The 19175-nt window shown below is 47.2% G+C and overlaps 2 protein-coding genes across 2 annotated transcripts; one reads left to right on the top strand and one right to left on the bottom strand.

Moving 5' to 3' along the window:
* Positions 1-89: 89 nt before the first annotated feature.
* LOC104540500 (serine/arginine-rich splicing factor 7-like) lies at positions 90-6537 on the top strand (the record flags this gene model as incomplete). The annotated part of the gene is made up of 8 exons (XM_010184324.1): positions 90-332; positions 478-654; positions 1543-1617; positions 1707-1805; positions 2176-2232; positions 4389-4433; positions 5032-5067; positions 6229-6537. Coding segments are annotated over 8 exons (787 nt in total), but the record flags the coding sequence as incomplete, so codon positions are not given.
* A 2915-nt stretch (positions 6538-9452) lies between these two features.
* Positions 9453-18666, bottom strand: GALM (galactose mutarotase (aldose 1-epimerase)). Its single transcript, XM_010184323.1, has 7 exons — positions 18466-18666; positions 17843-17997; positions 14996-15202; positions 13690-13771; positions 10272-10413; positions 10001-10175; positions 9453-9530 (listed from the first exon to the last, which is right to left on the bottom strand). The coding sequence occupies exons 1-7, from the start codon at positions 18659-18661 to the stop codon at positions 9453-9455; spliced, it is 1035 nt and encodes a 344-aa protein (XP_010182625.1). The 5' UTR covers positions 18662-18666.
* Between the last annotated feature and the right edge of the window lie 509 nt (positions 18667-19175).

Raw genomic sequence — 19175 nt, 5'->3', positions numbered from 1 at the left:
GGCCGTGGGGGAGGGAATGCGCTCGCGCGTGCCGCGACTCATGGTGAAGGCGGGAACGGGCCGCTCAAATAAGATGGCGGCCCCCGAAGGGGGCGGGATGGCGCCCCGCCTCAGCCCGCTCTTGCTCTTGCTGTGGCACTGACAGCGGCTTCGACCAAGGTGTACGTGGGGAACCTGGGCACGGGCGCGGGCAAAGGCGAGCTGGAGAGAGCCTTCAGCTACTACGGGCCCCTGAGAACCGTGTGGATCGCGAGGAACCCGCCGGGGTTTGCCTTCGTGGAGTTTGAAGACCCGAGGGATGCTGAAGATGCTGTTCGCGGACTTGATGGAAAGTATGTGTGCAGTTCAGATGTTTGCATGAGCCGCAACAGGTGTTAAGACCAGAGGAAGAATCAGTGTTTTCTCTCTGGGTCTTCTTTTTGTAGTTCTGCTATAAGCAGTAAAAATTAACTTCAAACCATCATGAACTTGTTGCAGGGTGATATGTGGCTCCAGAGTTAGAGTGGAAGTGTCAACAGGGATGCCTCGTCGCTCCCGTTATGACAGGCCTCCTGCACGACGCCCCTTTGACCCTAACGACAGATGCTATGAGTGTGGTGAAAAAGGCCACTATGCTTATGATTGTCACCGCTATAGTAGCCGAAGGAGGAGCAGGTACGCGTGGGGCCGGAGTAGCTGGGTTGCTTCACCAGTTCATTTTTGTGTAGCTCTTGTTAGCAAAGAACAGAATGTTACGCCAGTTTTCTTTAAATTTTAATGCTAGAATAAATGTATAGGTGTATATTACAATTTGTTGCTATTTCTATCAAATGTTAATATCTTAATAATCAACCTGGTCAAAACCTTTCAGGTTTCTTCGTTTGAGTCAGTCGCCTTGATTCAGAATGTCACGAGCCTTAAGATTTCATGCTGAGGCGCCTTGCAAATCCGACACTTAAGATCCTCCTAGACCTTGAGGTGATCAGCATAAGAGGCCAGATCCCCTCGAGCCATCTACACGTAGCTTCACCTTATTCTTTAAGGGCAGAAAATTTGAGACGGTGATCGCCGTAACAGTAAATTTGGCTTTCAATTGGGGCCCCCCTCCGGTTTAGAAAGAGGAACACCAGATTGACCACATTCCCACCTAGAAAAATCTTCTTGCGTCAATCAAGCCTCACTCACCCTGGCTCATTGGGCTGTCAGTTTGATCGTCGTTAGATTGAAGAGAACACCTAGATGCAGCGATCGGCTATAGATACTTCTAGACCGTCTAGATCTGCTAGACCTTGGGCCAAAGAGGGTCGACCTGCAAACTTGCAAGGTTTATTTTAAATACGCATTACAGTGTTTTCTATGCTAATGTAATTCTGCAATGTAATTCAGCTTTTAACATTTTTCTAGGTAGTAAAATGCTCAAGACAAGTAGGCCCAGAGATTTTTTCCAACTGACAGATGCTAGTTCTTTAGTTGTCTGAAATGAGTTTTGACTTCAGCAGGGCTTCACATGCAGAGATTGCTGCAGCTGTTTCCTGATACCTGTATTCTCTAACCTAAAACCAGGTCCCGGTCTAGATCCCGCTCAAGGTCCCGAGGAAGAAGGTATTCTCGGTCACGCAGTCGGAGTCGCGGTAGGAGGTGAGCTTTAGTTTATCTTTTATTTGTGTTTTTGCCTTTTGCTTAGAAAAAGGTGCACTTGTACAGGTCTCTAATTGACTTCTTTGCAGGTCCAGGTCGGCTTCCTATCGTAGGTCCCGGTCGATTTCTCCTCGTAGGTCTAGGTCTGTGTCTCCTCGCCGGTCTCGATCAGGTTCCTTGAAGAGATCAAGGTAATTAGCACTAATTTTTAATAGTTTGTGTGCTTTGTTTTTGTTGATTTTTATGTTTTAGTTAAGGGACTCAAAAAGTTATTGAATAGCAGACTTCAAAAGGTGTTGACCTCTAGAAATCAGGCTTTGGCATGGCTTAAAAAGTTTCCGATAATCCTAGTTGAATTTACAGGCATGGTAATTCGATTAATTTTGAGACCTTACACAGCTACATATCCCATGATGAATTTTGATGTCTAAATGTCTAATGATCATGTAGGTTTTAAGTTCAGCATGTAGACTTTAATCTAAGTAGTGCTTTAACTTTCACCACTTCTGGTTGAGTTGCCTTCTTTGAATTTGTTTTAATTTGTCTTAATTTTTATTTCCGGTCTAGATCAAGATCCAGATCTAGATCCAGATCTGTTACATGGCCTCGAAGCAGGTAAGATCTCTTCTGTGACTGCGGATACATAGTAAAAGTTGCTTAGAAGTCCGTTGAGGCTTTCTAACAGCTGTTAATGTTTTCAGAAAAAGCTGTGTTTTCTCTCCAGTAGCTTAGGGGTCTGTAATTTGAAAAAGGGAGTGCAGAAGATTGTTCTTGTTTTACGTATCACCGATACCCAGATCCTGGTAGTCATCACAAGTACCGTTTTGATCAGGTGTGATTAACAGCTGACATAGCAAACAAATGTAGAATTAATCTGAAATTTTTTTCTTTGTGTAGCACACCTGAGTTTGTGGATTCTTCCCGTTACTTGTCAGAGAAATGAGCATGCCTCACCAGTAGTGTGCACCAGTAGTGTGTTAAAGCAGTAATGCACGTATCCAGGCAAGTTGTGAAGGGCCTGCTAGTGCCGCCAGCGTTACAGCTGTTTCCATCTATGCTGAATAACAAAGTGTCAGTCTGCAGGAGCTGAACTAAATTTGAGATAAACTCCTGTCACAATTATTTGTATCGACAAATGTGCTATAGGGCTGATGATCAGATTTTAAAGGAACACAGGATGTCATTTGTTCTCTTTAAGTTGTAGTTGAATCCTTTCATAGCAAATGACTGCAGCTTCTGCTTTGTGCAGCCTTGTCCAGGCTGCATGGCTGACGTAGGTTGATGGGATGTCCTCAGTGAGCTGTCATAGGAGAACCAAAAGTAAATGGAAATTCTGCTCTGAAGGAGATAGTACTGCTCTTGCCCCAGCCCATTCCCAGGCCTACTGTTCTGGTTTGATGGCTGCTCTTTGAAATAAATAATAGTAAACCATGAAGAAACAACAAAAAAGAAAAAATAAAGGAAAGCTTTAGCTGAAGGGAGTAAGTGGAAAAGCCTGCAGCTGAAGATGAGAGTTTCAGTCCTGAAAGGTGGTGGTGGCATTTTTCTGAGAGTGGACCAGCAACCAATGACAGGAGTTTTTAGGGGATGGAGAGATGAAGACCAGAAGATGTCTCAGTTAGGGGCAGAAACACACAGACAGTCCAGAAGCTAGTAAAAAGAGAAGGGAAATTTCCTGAGGCAGTAAAGCAATGCCTTTCACTGATCAAGTGCACTTTCTCTACCTGTTGATACCAGTTGTTCCAACGTGACTCATGGCTCATCACCGTTCACTGTCAGTGATGAGCAGAAAGCAGCTACAGGCTCTTAAAGAGAAAAACATCTTGATTTTGTCACCATTATTTTGGTTTTTTAGTACCAGGATGGTTTCCTGCAGTGTAAAGGATGCTTTTAGTGAAACTGCTGGACTCTGTTGTGTGACACCTTTCATCTTGTAAGTAGAGGTTAAGTGACTGAGGTAGAAGAAACTACAGATGTACAAGTACAGAGAAGTGGTAAAATACTGGTGCTTAACTCAAATGAAATCACTGTTAAACTTCTACATGACGCAATGAAAGATGATTTCTTTACAGAAGAATCAAAGGAGTGCACAGTACCCAGAGACAAGCTCCTGATTCATAGGGAACACAGACGGAACAAGTATTACATGATGTTTACTGGTTTGCTAGCACCAAAGTGTACATCAGGAAGTTGTGGAAAGTCTTGGATGTGGAAAGTAGAACACTTCCTTTGGGAACCAAAATACCAGTTACTCTTTCAGGCACTATTGGTGTTCCTACAGTGCAGCAGTCCTGTCTCACATACTGACATTTTTGGCAGTCATTTCACAAAGGTTAAGTTCAGACAGATTTTAAAAAATACTTTGAGCAAGTCTATATATAAAAAGAAGTGCACTGAAGATCTTTGTAGGAGCACGCTGGCTGCAGCCAGTTTCAGCTTTAGTGATAGATGTCACTTGAGCCTGAGAAAACTTGCAAGGTTAGAGCATGGCTTTTCATTAACTTAGTGAAAATACTGGTCAGGATTGGCTTGTTCATCTATTCTGTCACCTGCATCAGCAAACATCAGTCATCGGCCAGAGACCAAGGTACTGAGCAACATGTGCAGCATCCACTTAAAAAGCTTTCTTCTTTCTTAAACGTAACTGGTGGCAAGATTCTGTCTGTTCAGCGTGACAGTTCTTACACGTTTAGTGTGAATTTTGCTGTCTCGGATGTGGGAGCAGGCATGCTACCAGCTTCCCTGCTGAGCTCTGTGTTTTCTTCTTGTAGGTCTAGGTCTCATGGCAGATCAAAATCTGGCTCACCGCCTAAGAGGTAAGCATGCAGAGAGAGCCTGCAGTAGTATCCAGAATTCAGTTTGCATGATTAACAGAGCCTGGTCCTTTAGAAAAAAATCCCCCAAACAGGGGTGCCCAGCTCATCTATTTGCAATATGACTGAGGGTATAAAATTTCCTCTGCAGCAGCTATTTGGAATATGTTCCTTACCCAACTTTTTGTAGTTTCCAGCATAGTACTGATTTTTTTGTATCTTTGTTCTCAGTTCTGTTGGATTTTTCTGTCCATCAGATAAGGCTTCAGCTTTATTAATACTGTTGATAAAACAGCTTTTTTTTTTGATGATGTTTTTTCTCAAAGCCTCACCTCAGTACTATCTCTTGTTTTCTTGTTTCCTCTACTGAAGAGAGTTGTTTAAAATTAATCTCCTTGCTAAATGAATTGAGAATCCCTGTCAGAGTAAAAGTTGATTTGAAAACTTTGGCGTTTTAAAGAGCTTCTGGCTAGATTTCCATAATAATTCCGCTGCTGTCTAAGATACTACTTTAGTTTAAAAATGTTATATATATATATATATAAGATTATTTAATATAAAAGTTCCTTTAAACTGCATTGGTCATACTCTGTTTTGACAGTCGGTCAAAGTCCCGATCACCATCTCCAAAGAGAAGGTACGTTGATCTCCCTACTAATAACGTAGTCTTCATAGAGCTGGCATTTTAGTATCTGCAGTGGTCTCTGCTGAGGAGTTTGACTGCTGCGTGTAGGAAAATACTGGAAAGGTATTTTGCTGAGATCTCTTTGACAGCAATAATGTTGTGATTGTGGTTTTATAGACAGCAATGTATATGTGGTAGTCATTCCTTGGGATACTGGTCACATTGAGTTATGTCTTGCCTCTGTCTGCTCCTGTGTTCATTTCAGTTCACTTAACAGTTTTATTGCACAGAGGCTTTCTACTGGTGAGCTTAGAGCACAGAATAAATGTGGGAATCAGTTTTGAGTCTTGTTAAAAGCTACAGCGAGACTGGGGAAGATAGTGTGAAGTAACCTGGCGTAGCAGTCAGGAATGGAAAAGAGTCTGTTATTTTTACTGCCGTTACTCAGATTATTTTTTTCCCTGTAAGATCGTAAGTAATTATCAGTGTGTGTAAGCATATATGTGTAGTGACAGAATCTGCAGCATGTCTTTTTCCCAGTTTGGATTCTTTAATAGTTCACTTTAACAACTTCCTTGTTCAGGAGTTGCAGGGAGGGAGTGTAGTCAGTAAGAGTAGCTGTAGACCTGCCACAATGTGTCCATTGCTTTGGTGATCTTTCTGCCCTGCAAGCTGTTTGTTTCTCTTCTGGGGTTGTTTTTTTTTTTACATACTTTTAGAACTGCTACACTTAGGTTTGCTTCATTTGAAAAACCGTGGCTGTATTAGTCTGAATTCACAGACAATCGCAAGAGACTTGCATAAATGGTCATAAATGCTGAGTGCACCGCAACAGGTTTTGAGAAGCTGCTGTATCAGAACAGCGAGAAAGTATCCTCCCTCCATGAAGGTCACTATTAGTACCCTTTAGATGACTTTCCAGTCTTCACATTTAAATTGTATTTAAAAAAATAACAGTAGAGAAATGCAAAAATGTCAAAGTGAAAAACAGCCCATCAAAATAAATGTATTATCTCTAACATTAAATCATCAACCCATTAGCTTTGTCAATAGTGACTGGTTTTTCAGGGCTTAAAGGTGCTGGAGTAGTCTAAGTATCCTGTTGCTTTTTCCTGTTTTTTTTGAGTCCCAAATTACTACTGCAATGTTAACTGTGAATTCTTTTCCTTTCAGTCGTTCACCATCCGGAAGCCCTCAAAGAAGTGCAAGTCCTGAAAGAATAGATTAAAGTTATGAAGTTAATCTTTTAGGAAGAAAGTTATTTTGCTTACATTATTATAAGGGATTTTGTGGTGTCTTTGTAAATGTAAGAATGTAGATAGAAGAGTATATCAACAAAAATTTGGCATGATCTGGGTCTTCTGAGTTAGTCACACCAATAGACTAGCACAGGTCTCTCTTTATTGTATGAATTAACTTCCTGTGATATGAAAATGTGGGACTTTTTTATTGGCACATTGAAATAAAATGTGTATTTTTAACTAAAACTTCTCTGTAGTAACCCTGCTGCTTCTGTTACGTTTGGGTAATTTTAGCTGTGTGCCATGTAATGTGAATGAAAAATGTCCAAAATGGGAATGACTAATACCAGTGTCTCCTCAAACTCATCACTTTGCACAGTTGTTGTTGAATGATCTTTGGTGACAGGATCCATTTCTGCTTTCTTTGAAATGGGATTTCAAAACCACCTCTGTCTGCGGATGGCTAAATTTTGCATATGCACCTTTGATCCCTTTATGATATTCAGTGGGCATTCATTTTTCTCCCTGATACTGTTATTCTGCACAGCTTACTCTCTGGTGCTTGACTAGTTGTGATACCAGATGCCCCAAAATTTAAGGACGAGCTTTTGTTCAAAACACTGACATCTTTTAAACAAACAACATCTGTAGAAACTTCTAGATGTAATAGAAATCTTGAATAACTTGGTGATTGCTACTTTTGCTTGTTGCATTCTTTAGTTCTTTATGAATACAAAGAAAAGTTCTTAAAATGTCTGAAGGCATGTTTTCCTTTTTTGAGGGAAGACATAAGGTCTCCTGACCTACTTTCTGAAGGACCTTAGGAAAATGTGTTTGAGAGGCAAAAGAAAGCTGTTCCGAGTCTTTCTGCAGCTCACTCAGACTTTCCTCTTTAAAGTGAAAGACTCTCACAGCTGACCTCAGGAATTCTAACCTGCTTCACGGAAATGTGTATGGTTTTAAAGCAGCCCAGATCTTGGAGATTATTTTGTTGAATTAAGCTAATTTCTTACAGCAAATACACACCTGCAGGATGAATTATTTGTGTATAGGTATGTCAAACTGTGTTTGTCCTCATTCTGTAGTCAAGAATTGCATGATAAGGTACTCTGTTGACACAGATCACAGCAAAAGCCTGGAAACAATGTTAGACTGTGAACAAACAAACTGGTAGGCGGAGGGAAAACAGCAGGCTTTTTTTTTTACTGTAATGGGATATCTAAAGGCCAGTTTTGGCAGTAAACAAGCACTGAAATGTAAAGTGTGGCCTACTTGGGCTGCTTATGAAATATCTTGTGGCAGTTTGCCTCCAATGTGTAAACCACAGCAGCGCATCTTAAAAACATTAGAAGATTAACTTTGTACCTTGAGTAACCCATGATTTTCAAAATCAGGTTTCCTGCCAATGATGACTTTATGCAGCATTTTTGGCATCTGAGTAAATGGCCCAGATTCTGATCGTGCTGTCACGCTGCAGCAATGCTTGGCCTTGATGCCTAGCCTTAACTGCCATGGTGCTCCGTGCTGGGGATCAGTGTTTCATCTGCCAGGTATGATGATTGCTGCTCTGACACTACCCATTAATCTCCACTGTCAATGCAATGGGAGAGCAGGGGGTGACAAATGTTGCCCTGCAGCGATTTAGCAGAAATGCCCCAAACCTGTGGCTTCTGTCTGGAATATTCATTGGTTGTGCGTTGCCTGCCTGGTTTGTAGCACACCTGGTGAGAGGCACATGTGCACTGCTGCTCTGGAATTTGATCAGCTTTCTTGTCTTCTGTACTCTTAAGGCAAACCTACTCCACAATAAACCTGCAGACTGATACGACAGCTGTACTGGTACCTGTTTTTCAGTACCCAGAGACCCTGTGGAAGATAGAGTGGAGAAGCCTGGGTTTCTGTAGGGGACTGGGGTTCCTCTAAACCCAGACTTAGCAGTGAGAAGCTGAGCAAGGAGGCAGGGCTGTGCCAGCAGGGGTGGCCCTGCCTGTGAAGGACAGCCAGCACTTGTGTGCAGAGAGGGAGCCAAATCTGGTGTCCATGCTTCTGTGCAGCTGTGGTGACCAAAACCGAGGATGGCTGTGCTACCTCCCTCAGCACCAGACGTTGTCCTCGGAGCAGCTCCAGCTCTCACTTGAGTTTGGTAGGATTTCACCACAAATTCCATACAGTGTGTGTGAGCTCTTGGAAAAGATGCCTGGACAGGGCTGAACATGTGTGACTGCTGCTGCTGTGACCCCAGGCCCTGCCTCTCTGGGCAGGGTGTGCACACCCTGCACAGCCTGGCTGGGGGTGAAGGGCAAGGGTACGTGTACCCAGAGTCTTCAGTGCACTGGGCAAACCCCACTCTCACAGGGCTCGTGGTGCTTCTGCCTCTGGTTTGCAACGTAGCATTTCCTGAGCTTGGATCAGCTGGGCTTTATTCTCAAAATGATAACAGTCCTTACACAGTATGAACTTCAGCCACATAACCTGGAGAGAGGACTGCCAGCTCCCTAAGAGGATGGCACTGTCACCCCCCTGGCTTGTGCCAATTTTTCATTAAGATTATGGTTTTTCTACTGCAGTTTTATATTCAGGGCTATAGATGGATGCACCCACTTCACTTCAGCAGCCAAGGCGTAGTGCGGAAGATGCTTTTGTGCAGCTATCCCTGCTGGGTTCAAAACAGGAGTTAAACCAGAGGAGCCAGGGCAGCCAGCTGGGATAATCCCAACCACACAGACCTCCACAAAGCACTTCGCTGGGAATAGCTGATGTTGTAACGAACAACCACAACTTTATCAGCCTTCCCACATGCTACACATCAATCCCACCAGATATCCCCTGCTGTAGTTCGAGCCACAATATGCCATGTTCCTAAATAAAGTGTTTTCAGTGCATTTTTGCTGTGAAACAAAACCTAATGCCTAGGGTGAGGCTGGACAGAGGTCGAGAGCTTTGCACAGACCAGACAGTGGCAGAAGTGGTGACAGGAGTTAAAGCCAGCAGAAGCTGTGGGTGAAAACCACAGAGAAGGAAGAAAGTTCCCAAACGGAATGATGCACCATATGGGGTAGTTTGAAAGCACAAGTTGGCACCTGGCGGGATTTCTGGCTAACTTGCTAGAAGCATGCACTTACCTCTCTCAGTGGTAGGAGTCAGCATCCCCTTTCATTAAGCAGTGTTGAACACGAGCCACGTGGTGTGGTTGTACTCCTCGCCTGGCCGGAGCAGGATGTTGGGGAAGTGGGGCTGGGGAGAGGCAGCAGCAGCACGTCACTGATTGTGAGCACACACCACAGGACCATAAAGGATCATGAGGGCATGGCCACAACCCCTCGCCCTTCCTAGGGTGGCATTTCCAGCGGCGGTGTTTAACTGCCCCACTTGCCGGCTGGCTAAGTGGGCAAGTCCCCCTGCTGGTTGAATTCAGGACCTGTGGGAAGGACATGGCAAGGCCCTGGTGGGGTTTTCTGCTCTAGACCCCATGCCCATGGGAAGCTGGGCTGCGTGGGGCCAGTCCCCGCTGTGCTGGCTGACTCCTGCCTAACACCACAGGATGCTGTGGCCTGTGCCTGCCTCAGTTCTGGTGTCTACAAAGCACCCCCTTGCCAAATGGACTCCATTCACATATTTGATGCCCCGAAGACATGGGTAGTGGTGGTGGTATGGTTTCCTGCTGCAGAACACCAGCAGCTCCCAGGGGTAGGGGGATGGTTCACCTTGTTGACAGCGTCAGGCCAGTTCTGGGTTTCCAGGCAGAAAGCCGAGTGCTTGGCATATGCGATGGCACCTTTGCCCTTCAGGGAGCCATCCAGATTGTTCCCGGTGTAAAACTGGATGCCAGGCTGGGTGGTGTGAACCTCCATGGCCCTGCCAGTGGGCAGGTGGCGAGCCCTGGGGAGATGCCAGAGAAGGATGCCAAGGGGCTGGCTGAACAGGCACCCTGTGGCTCCAAGGTTGAGGGGGACCCCTGCCAGGGCCCCAGCCTACCTGGCCACAAGGCGTCGAGCCTGCGCCTGCTGCAGGCAGAAGTTGTGGTCAAAACCATCCAGGCGAAACTTCTGCAAGTGCTTCCCCAGCTCCACGGGCTGCCGGAGATCAAAGCCGGTGCCCTGCACAGCAGCCACCTCCCCTGGGCAAGGAGAACAGCAGTGTCAGTCACTCACCCACACCCCAGCAAACATCCATGGTGCTGGCCCATGCACAGGCTTGAGATCCCCCACTTTGGTGAACTGAGGGGTTAAAGCCGTTTGTGATCCTCGTCTCCTTGCAGTGCCCTTGACTCAGGCTGGGACGTCACCACCTCATCCCCCAGCAGAGCTGAAGCAGGGACACTGCTGTGCTTAGCTGGGACAAAACAAAGCCAAGGAGCCAGAAAACAAGGCGAGTGGACTCATATATGTAACTATACAAGCTAATTAATATAAACTCAAAACTTACTGGCTATTAATATTTATATATGCATAAGATTTATATAAATATACTATGTCTCTAAATAACTAACTAAATGAATGAATTTTTCCAGATCTCTGAACAAAAATACATGAGATGGCCACCAAGGTGGCCCACCTGCTGGGATGGTGAATATGGGCTGTATATTTGGACTGGTTCCCTCCAGCCTCAGGGCACTGTTCAGGAAAAAATGGTTTAAGACCATAAAACCAGCATTTTCTCTCATGTCTTTTTTTTAAGGCCTAATGTGGGGACATGGCATCCTGTGATAAAGCTCTTGGAGCAAGAATAACCTTAAGACATACTAAACACATTGCAAAGCTCAGCCATCCCAACCCATAGGCAAAGGATTTTGCACGAGAGAGGTGAAAGGAAGGGCAGAGGAAAGGATTTTTCCCTGAAGTCACATTTTTCTACCTGTCTCTAAAGAGAGAAGGGTCAGCAGGCAGCCGCCAGCGTTGGAGATGGCCCCGCTGTCAGCCTCATGTGCTGTGCTCTGCTCACTGCAGCTCAGCTCGGTTGCAGCTTTGCATCAGTTCTGCTCTGCAAACCTTGAGAAACATCAGTCTCCACCTGACAAATAGCACATTTCTGTGGCTTCTGATCCTATCTAAAAGGAGCGCATTTACTGAATTCAGCTGTGGGGCGGAAGAACACCTTGAAAAAAATGTAACGTTTTGATTTAGGCACTTAGGTGAAATGCAACTACCATTGCACACAAGGACTCTGGCTTTTAATAGCTGCAGTAATCTCATCTTCACCGCAGGGCTAAGACCATACACAATCATATCAGCTTCAAAGCCTACACTTATCCAAAACGCCAAGAGGGAACTGCAAAAAGCAGGGGCAGCAAGCTGGCCATAATTAAGATGTGGAACAGCTCCACAGTGAAAGCAGTGAGGAGAAGCAGGGCAGTGGGTTTGGTATGGCCTTAAGCTCCTCCTCTGCTTGAGCCACAACCAAGCTGAGCAAAAAGCTGCTGGACTGGGACACCCACTCCCCCAGGAGCGAGCGGATGCATGCACACACAGCGGGTTTTGTTCATGAACGCAGACGTAACTCTGGTTTTAGCAGACACCTGAGCTAAAAAGCTCTCTTGCTTTTTTTTTGTTTTTGCTTTTTAAAGCCCCTCTTCCTCTCCACCCATGAAGTCAGAAAGTGCACTCAGCAAAGCAGCCCTGCAAGAGTGTTGGGGAAACAAGCCCTGCCATTTCCAGCAGAGCCTACGCTTACCAGAAACCGCTCCACAGCCTCACGCAGCCGTCAGGCCCACATGCCGCCCCACACATGGTTTCTCTTCCGCTGATGCCGGCTGCACTCAGGAGCAGCTTTCCCTGCATCTATGCACCAGATGGGCTGCTTGGTGCTCCCATCACTGCTCTGTTCTCTGGAGACCTCTTGTACAGCATCCTTACCTGCCATGGCTCAGCATCTGTGCTCTGGCGGCCTCCATTCCTCCAGCTCAGGCTGGATGAAAAGCCATCATTTAGGAGCAAATCTAGATATCAGCTTTTTTCATTATTTTGATCTGGTTTACATTTTTCAAAAATTTAGCCAAATGCAGCTTTTTTTTTAAATAATGCTTTTCATTCTTAAAAACAATAAAACTTAGTATCAGATTAATTTTGCAATTAGATCAACTCCTGCTGCAACTCGGCAGAATCACTTCTGCTAACTGAAAAGTGGGTGTTGGCGCAGCACAGTGATAGGGTTGGAGTCAAGTTAAGGTGCCCTCTTGTTAGCAATGAGACCATTACTGAGTGCATGTATATAGTGCTGGCTTTCCTGCGGGTACAGGGAACGTGTTCCCTGTCCCAGCTTGTTCAGATTATTTAACTTATCAGCTCATTTGTTTATGGGGAGGAACAGAGTGGACATGGTAGGAAAAATAAAGAAAACTTAGAAAGCCCTGTTTTCTCCCCTTTATTCTCTGAGGCAAGATCGGGTGCAAGAGGCTGTCAACTTGCAAATAAAACCTTTGTTTAATTAACCTGCTTAGGATGCAAACCATGCTGTTTCCCTCTTTTAGCCATGCAGGACATTAAAGACAGGAAAGAAATGTCTTGATTTTGTGTATTTAGCCTCCTAGCCAGTAGCATCAGCTCTCCCATTCCAATGAGAGGAGTGATGGCTCAGCTCTTGTGGAGGAGGACGACGCTGGGCTTCCAAGCACCAGAGATACCAGCAGCTCTAGAGCTCAGTGCTTGGCCTGGGAGCTGCCCTCCAGACCAGGGAGTCTGACCATGTCCTGGTGTGGCATTGCATTTATCGAGAGCAGCCCTGTGCCCGGAGCGTGCTGCTTGCATCTCCCACATTTTTCTGAGGCTTAAGAAATGAATTCTCCTTCTTTCTGTGGACTTTGAGCATGGGCTGATCTTACGGAAATTAAATCTGTGGAAGTAAGAGCTTGACATCGTGTGGAAAATCCCAGTAAAGAAGTATGATAAAGCCGAACGCTGCTGGAGGAAGCAGAGCAGGCAAAGGCCAGGCAAATCCCAGCTCTCAAAGTGCTGAGTAACCCTCTCTGGTGGCCTCACTGGCCCTGGGAATGATAGATTGGCCTGCAGGGAAGTGCTGTCCAAACAGGTCTGAAGGGATGTCCTTTGGTCCTGTGTCATAGGTAGCTTGTCTACCCCCTTGGACTCATGTTGCAGCCTTGCATCCCACTTGTCTCTGGCCTCATTTCATGCTGCTTCTGCCTGCTCCCCCTGGGCAGACCCTGGTCCACCTCCTCTCCAGGTCTGGGGCTGGTGATGGACCCTGTTACCAGCACCTGGCTCTGCTCACTTTGCTCAGGTGTTGTGGGACTGTGCCTATGGGTGAGGGCTCTGCTATGCCTGTGGTCCCCTGGGTCCTGGTGTGTGTCCCCTTGCTGGGCAGTGCTGTCCCCCGATACCCACAAACACTCATCTGTGAAACCATCTCCACCGTGTGTCGTGGGTGTTGCACCACCTACCAGTAGGGATCTTGGTGTCATCCACAGGCAGGTAGGACTCCGCTTCAATAGAAATCTCATGGTCGTAGATATCCCGTGAGCCCTGCAGGAGGACAGGAAATATAGGATTCCTGTTGTGATCCTTCCACCATTTGAGCAGCCCTAAACACACTCGGGAGGTGACTGCCCACAGTGGTGCTACAGCTGATCTGGTAGTGCCTGGGGGACCTCCTGGCCATCATCCCACCTTGACCCTGGGCACAGAATGGAGGTACCAGCACAGGCAAAAACCTGCATGAGACCTAGGAAATCCTGCAGGGCTGAGACTATCAGTCTGAACTTGTACCTCAATAGGCACTACCACTCTGCAGGCCGACTAGCCAAAACACACTGGTTGCTGAGCACGCAAGGGCAGGCAAAAGGGGAAGGAAGCAAGTGTGAGGAAGTGCAACCCATCCTCCTGGCTCATCTCCTGCAGCACGGGGGGGGGGTTGCGCTCCTCTTCCTCTACCACAGCCTTGGGGATGCCGGCAGGGAACCTGCTGGGCTGGAAGGGGAGCAGGATCAAAGCTGAGACTGCCCATCGCTATCTAATCTGAGCAGCAATTTCATGTCCAAAGGTTTTCCATTCCTCTGGAAACACACCTGAGTTGCATGCTGTAGTTGTTGATATTACTGTACTGCTGGAAGGAAAGACAGAGGGTAAACTATCAACACTTTATTTTCCAGATCCTTTTCCTCCAAGTCTCATTATAAACAGGGTAAAACTAAAATGCAGATGCAATGCAGCCCCTATCTCGTTGGTAGGACTCTGGACTGGTGCGTGGGAGCCCTTCGTACCCTGCTACTGCTCTGCTCTGTGACCCTGGCTGCCTCACATCACCTTTCCATGATGCTTCTCCACATTTTGACCTGGGTATTTTGGTGCTGCGCTTACTCTGGCTTGCACTACATGCCCTGATCTCAGCTGCACCATCCACACAAGGGTTCAATACGTGGTCTCCGAAGTGCCAACAGAAGACAGCTAAGAAATGGCAGTCCACAATATTCATTAATATTCATTATGGAATGTCTCTGTCCACGACACACTGGGATAACATGTCCTCAGCTGAGCAGTGATTCAGTTCTGACCCAGCTCATAGGCTGCACGCAGCCCATGATGCATAGAGACAACCCCCATCGCGGTGCCCCCAAAAGAACACTGTGTTCCCAAACCAGCATGCTGGTGCCAATGATCCCATGGGAAGCCCATAGATCATCCCATGCGACCCCAAGCTTTCTTTCCCTGCACAGTGTCCCTCCATGGGGTTCATCTCCCCATGCTTACCTGCCCTGCAAGGTTGAAATATGCGTGGTTTGTCAGGTTGACAGGTGTTGTCTTACTGGTCTGGGCTCGGTAGTTGATGGCCAGCTCCCTGCCACTGAGCGTGTAGGTGACCCAGACCTTCAGGTCACCGGGGTAGCCTTCCTCACCATCAGGGCTGAGCCGGAAGAAGCAGATGCCATTTGGGAGGACCTGGGGGCTCCAGAGAACCTGCAAAGAGTGAGCTGGTGGTGGGACAGTCAGGGGAAACATGGTGCCCTTCTCTCCTGCCTGAGGCTGGCCTGAACCCAGGGACAAAAGGTACTCAAGGAATAAAGGTACTCAGGTACTCACTGAAATAAAGCTTTTTTCTATCATCTTTCCTGATTTTATGCCTAGAAAAAAAAAAGCCCAAACAATCCCTTTCTCCTTGTGAAGGACTAAAAACCATTATCTCCTTGCTGAAAAAGAAAAAGGGAGTGGTAGAAAACACAAGCACCAGCCTGTTCTTGGTCAGCCAGGGCCAGCAGCAGGGAAGATGTTTTCCAATGAGCAGTCAAACATGACATTTGCTCTGATGGGGTCTGTCTCAGACTGTGTTACTCCATCAGTAACTCTGTGTTACTGAGAGGGTCCACATGTTTGATTTTCTGCCTTGCAGCTGGACTTACTCCTGCTCCCATGGATCTCGTGGTGTGGAACATCACCACAACAAGCTGTCACCCTTTCCTCAGCTGACTTGAGGCTGGGTTCTAGGACAAGGTAAACACACACTGGCAGCTCCTGCTTAGGGGCTGGGGTTGGGTTAAATAGTACTGGATGTATCACCAGATAGGTTCACACATCAGTGCTGATCCACAGAAATGGAACCTCTCAGTTTCTTGCTGCTGCCAGAGACCAGGGCTCTGCCTGGAGAGGAACCTGCTGGCAAGCAAAGCAAGCCAGCTAACTGTAAATTTAGCTGCCCAGACAGCCTGTTTGACCCTGATCATGGACCTGATGTTAAGCACTTATCTCAGCCCCTTGCAGGACGGATGTGCGACAAGAGGTGAGGTGCTCAGTTTCTGGAGCTTTGCATCTACCTAAGGAATTGCTATTGTCTAATCAAGAGGACAGATCTAGGGGCCAGATAACACTTCTGAGAGGACCCCTTTCATGTTCTGTGCAGAGACCAAAAACTTGGGGCACTTGTCAAAAGCCAACATTTTCACCAAACACGGGAACTGAGGGTGCCAAATGCGATAACCAGGCTGCAGAGCAGGTCTTGGGGGCACCAAGTGCAGTTTGACTGCAGCTCCCACTACTGTGGGATGCTGTGGCTTTATAGATGAGTTTCTATTTAAGTTCTTCAAAGAAAAAGCTATTAAAGGCCAGTAAGCACACAGATGTCATTATTTTTTAAAGCTAAGAGGGTTATTTTCTGAAGTCCTCCAGTTCCCCATCAGCGTGGTGAGATATTACCGGCTCGTAAGTGTGGCTGCAAGCTTCCTTGTCATCAGACCACGCGCTAACCGCAGCAGTGAGGTCTGCAAGATCAGAAAAAAACAAAAAGATGACCAAGACAGTCACAGCCAAGAGCCAGCATGTTTTGTTTTTGTTAGGGCTGACCACAGTGACTGTTACTTGGCTGGAGGGGATCTTGAGCACGTACCCAAGCAGGTGCCTCTTCGGAGGTACTACATCCCCTTTTTTCTAAGGCTGCTGAGGAGCATTTGAACCTGATCTGATGCCAGTTCACACTGTGCTGCCTAGCAGTGAGCCCTTTTTCAGACACACTGACTTTTGCCCCATCACCCTGGATGTCCTTTTACAAAACAAAACATTAACCCAGAAAGGCATCTGTACCAGCGAGTTCACACGAGTTCCTCTGGGGAAATGGTGGATCAGCTACTTGCCGGTCACAAAGGCATTTGATCTGACAAAGCCCAACGTTTCAGGATACCAGAGACTTCTGAGCCCGGTATGCGATTAGCAGGGTTGTCAGCAAAGCTCTCAAGATAGGAGATGCTCCATTGCTCTTACTACTTGTAGCGCATGGATTGTATCTAGACTTCAGCAGCAGCTCTTGGGAGAAGATAGGAAGGGTTGAGTGCCTTGGGGCCAAAGAATGGTTATTTTATCTCCAAAGTCACAGGGAAGGGCTGGAGAGAGGACACAGCGATGCTGGGGCATTTTGCAGGCCTGATCTAATCATCCGCTGCTATGAGTCAGAGCGAGAACCTGGGGTATGCTGCCACTGGGCTGAAAGCGACACTGAAGCGGGCAATGCAGTAACTGCACTGAACCTTCAGCACCGCCCTGCTCTCCTCATACTTGGGAGTGCTGTCAAAAGCAAGCTGCAAACCGAGGACCTTCTGACTCTGGGAGGAGCTATGGGCAGGTAACAGCTTTGAAACTGCAGGTGCAAATTTCCTGTTCCCCAGGAAACTTTCTTTGGGCACTGGGACAACTACAGCACCCATGCCAGGGTGGTGTGGCTGGCGCCTCAGGAGACTCCTTCATGCATGAGACTGGGTCCTCAATGCCATGTTCCAACCCAAGCTTTGTGGGAGCAGCACCTTGCCTCAGGACAACTCTGCCAGAGCTAGGCTCACGAGGCCTCAGGGCTGCAGTAATGCAGAGGAACCACAGCAACTCCCTGCTTGGCCATCCAAGGATGACAAAAGTGAGACCTGCTAGGGCACCCAGGCAAAGACTAGCCAACCTAGCAGCTCACAGGGCCTCACTCCCCCTCAGTCCTGCACTCAACACTTCCTGGGAGCTGATTCAACTCAATAATCACCAGAAAACCCATCAGGCATCATATCCTCTTGCCACAATCCCACTGGCTGTGTGCCAGAGGACATCGAGACCTGCCGGTCTGGTTTTCACCTTGTCAAATCCCCTGGCTCCTCCATGCAAGCTGTTGGGCCCGTTGTTGAGGAACAGCTGATACTCCTTCCCGTCCACAGTGAACGTCCCCTTCGCAATCCTGTTGGCAACGCGCCCCACGACAGCGCCGAAGAAGGGATGCTTCCTTGTGTAGCCTGGCCGGAAAAACAGTGCACAATTAAACAGAAGGATTGGGACAGAATTGGGTGGTCTCCAGGTGTGCTTATGGACTCAGAACTGTCTCTGCTTCCCCCCACCACTAAATAGGTGACTGCAGTCCTGGTGTTTCACGGGACACGCAACTCACTACTCATGCACATCTCTGATTAAAACAGCCTGATGGAATCTTTTATTCTTTGTGGATTTGTAGAGAAGTCCTCTGTCACTGCCAGTCAAAGTGTGACACAGAGCTTCCCCATTAAAGGGGGGCACACTGCAACCTGGAGGCACCAGTGTTCCTGTTCCCTGTCCACCACTGAGCCCAGGACAGGCAGTAGGGGTTTTATTTATTCAGCCCATGATTTGGATGGGACCCTTAGAACCAGATCATGCAGTGTGGCAATAAACCAGAAAATACTGGTTAAATTGCCTGATTTTTTTAAAAGAAACAGATTTAGACCCACCTCCCAAAGTGTCAAAGCCTAGAACAATATCTGCAAACTTCTCATCCCTGTCTTTCGTCTCCAGAGCGGCGATTATGCACCCTAAGGACAGGATCTCCACTTTCACACTGTCCGACTTTAAGACGAATTTTTCCACCACTCCTCCTCCTTCTTCCTGGGGCATCTGCCCGAACACCTCTCTCTTCACTTGTGTCATTGCTCCCCAAAAACCTGGCCCCCGGCACTGCCGGCAAGAGCTGTGTCCCTGCGAGGGAAGGACGCTGGGGAGGAAGCAATGGAGGCTGCGAGCTGAGTAAACACGGTTCCAGAGAGCAGTAATAAAAATCACATGATTGCCTTCCAGGGCTGGGAGGAGTTTCACAGTCAACAGCGACTCCCCGCCACTCCAGCTCTTTGGATGGCAGCAGATCAGCGGAGAGATGCTGTGGAGCATGGAGAGGGGCCGAGGGCTTTCCGCTGAGGGCAGCAGCCCCCGGAGTCTGGTTGACTGGAGGTGGTGGAGCGGAGAGGGAAGGGTGCTGAAAAGAAGGCGCAAGACTGCGTGCGCTCAGGCAATGTGGCTGCCAGCCTGCACGTTTGGGATTTTGGAGGACAGAGCATCACTGCCACCAGCTCTTCTCCCCCACTTTCGTTACACTGCCACAGCTTTCAGGGTCCCTGCAAAGTATGATGTGACAAAATGCTGTTTTCTCCCTTTATACCTCTCCCCT

Source organism: Mesitornis unicolor, unplaced genomic scaffold, assembly GCF_000695765.1.
Source record: "Mesitornis unicolor isolate BGI_N332 unplaced genomic scaffold, ASM69576v1 scaffold30745, whole genome shotgun sequence".
Classification (NCBI taxonomy): domain Eukaryota; kingdom Metazoa; phylum Chordata; class Aves; order Mesitornithiformes; family Mesitornithidae; genus Mesitornis; species Mesitornis unicolor.
The sequence above is the reverse complement of the archived record's forward strand: the minus strand, read 5'-3'. Positions and strand labels throughout refer to the sequence as shown.

What these genes read in the sequence shown, in the direction of transcription:
- GALM (XM_010184323.1), bottom strand. Translation starts at nt 18,661, where the DNA reads ATGACACAAGTGAAGAGAGAGGTGTTCGGGCAGATGCCCCAGGAAGAA. An exon ending in TGACACCAAGATCCCTACTG is followed by an intron (nt 10,414 to 13,689) that starts GTAGGTGGTGCA and finishes CTCCTTGCCCAG; the next exon opens with GGGAGGTGGCTGCTGTGCAG. An exon ending in GCTCGACGCCTTGTGGCCAG is followed by an intron (nt 10,176 to 10,271) that starts GTAGGCTGGGGC and finishes GCATCTCCCCAG; the next exon opens with GGCTCGCCACCTGCCCACTG.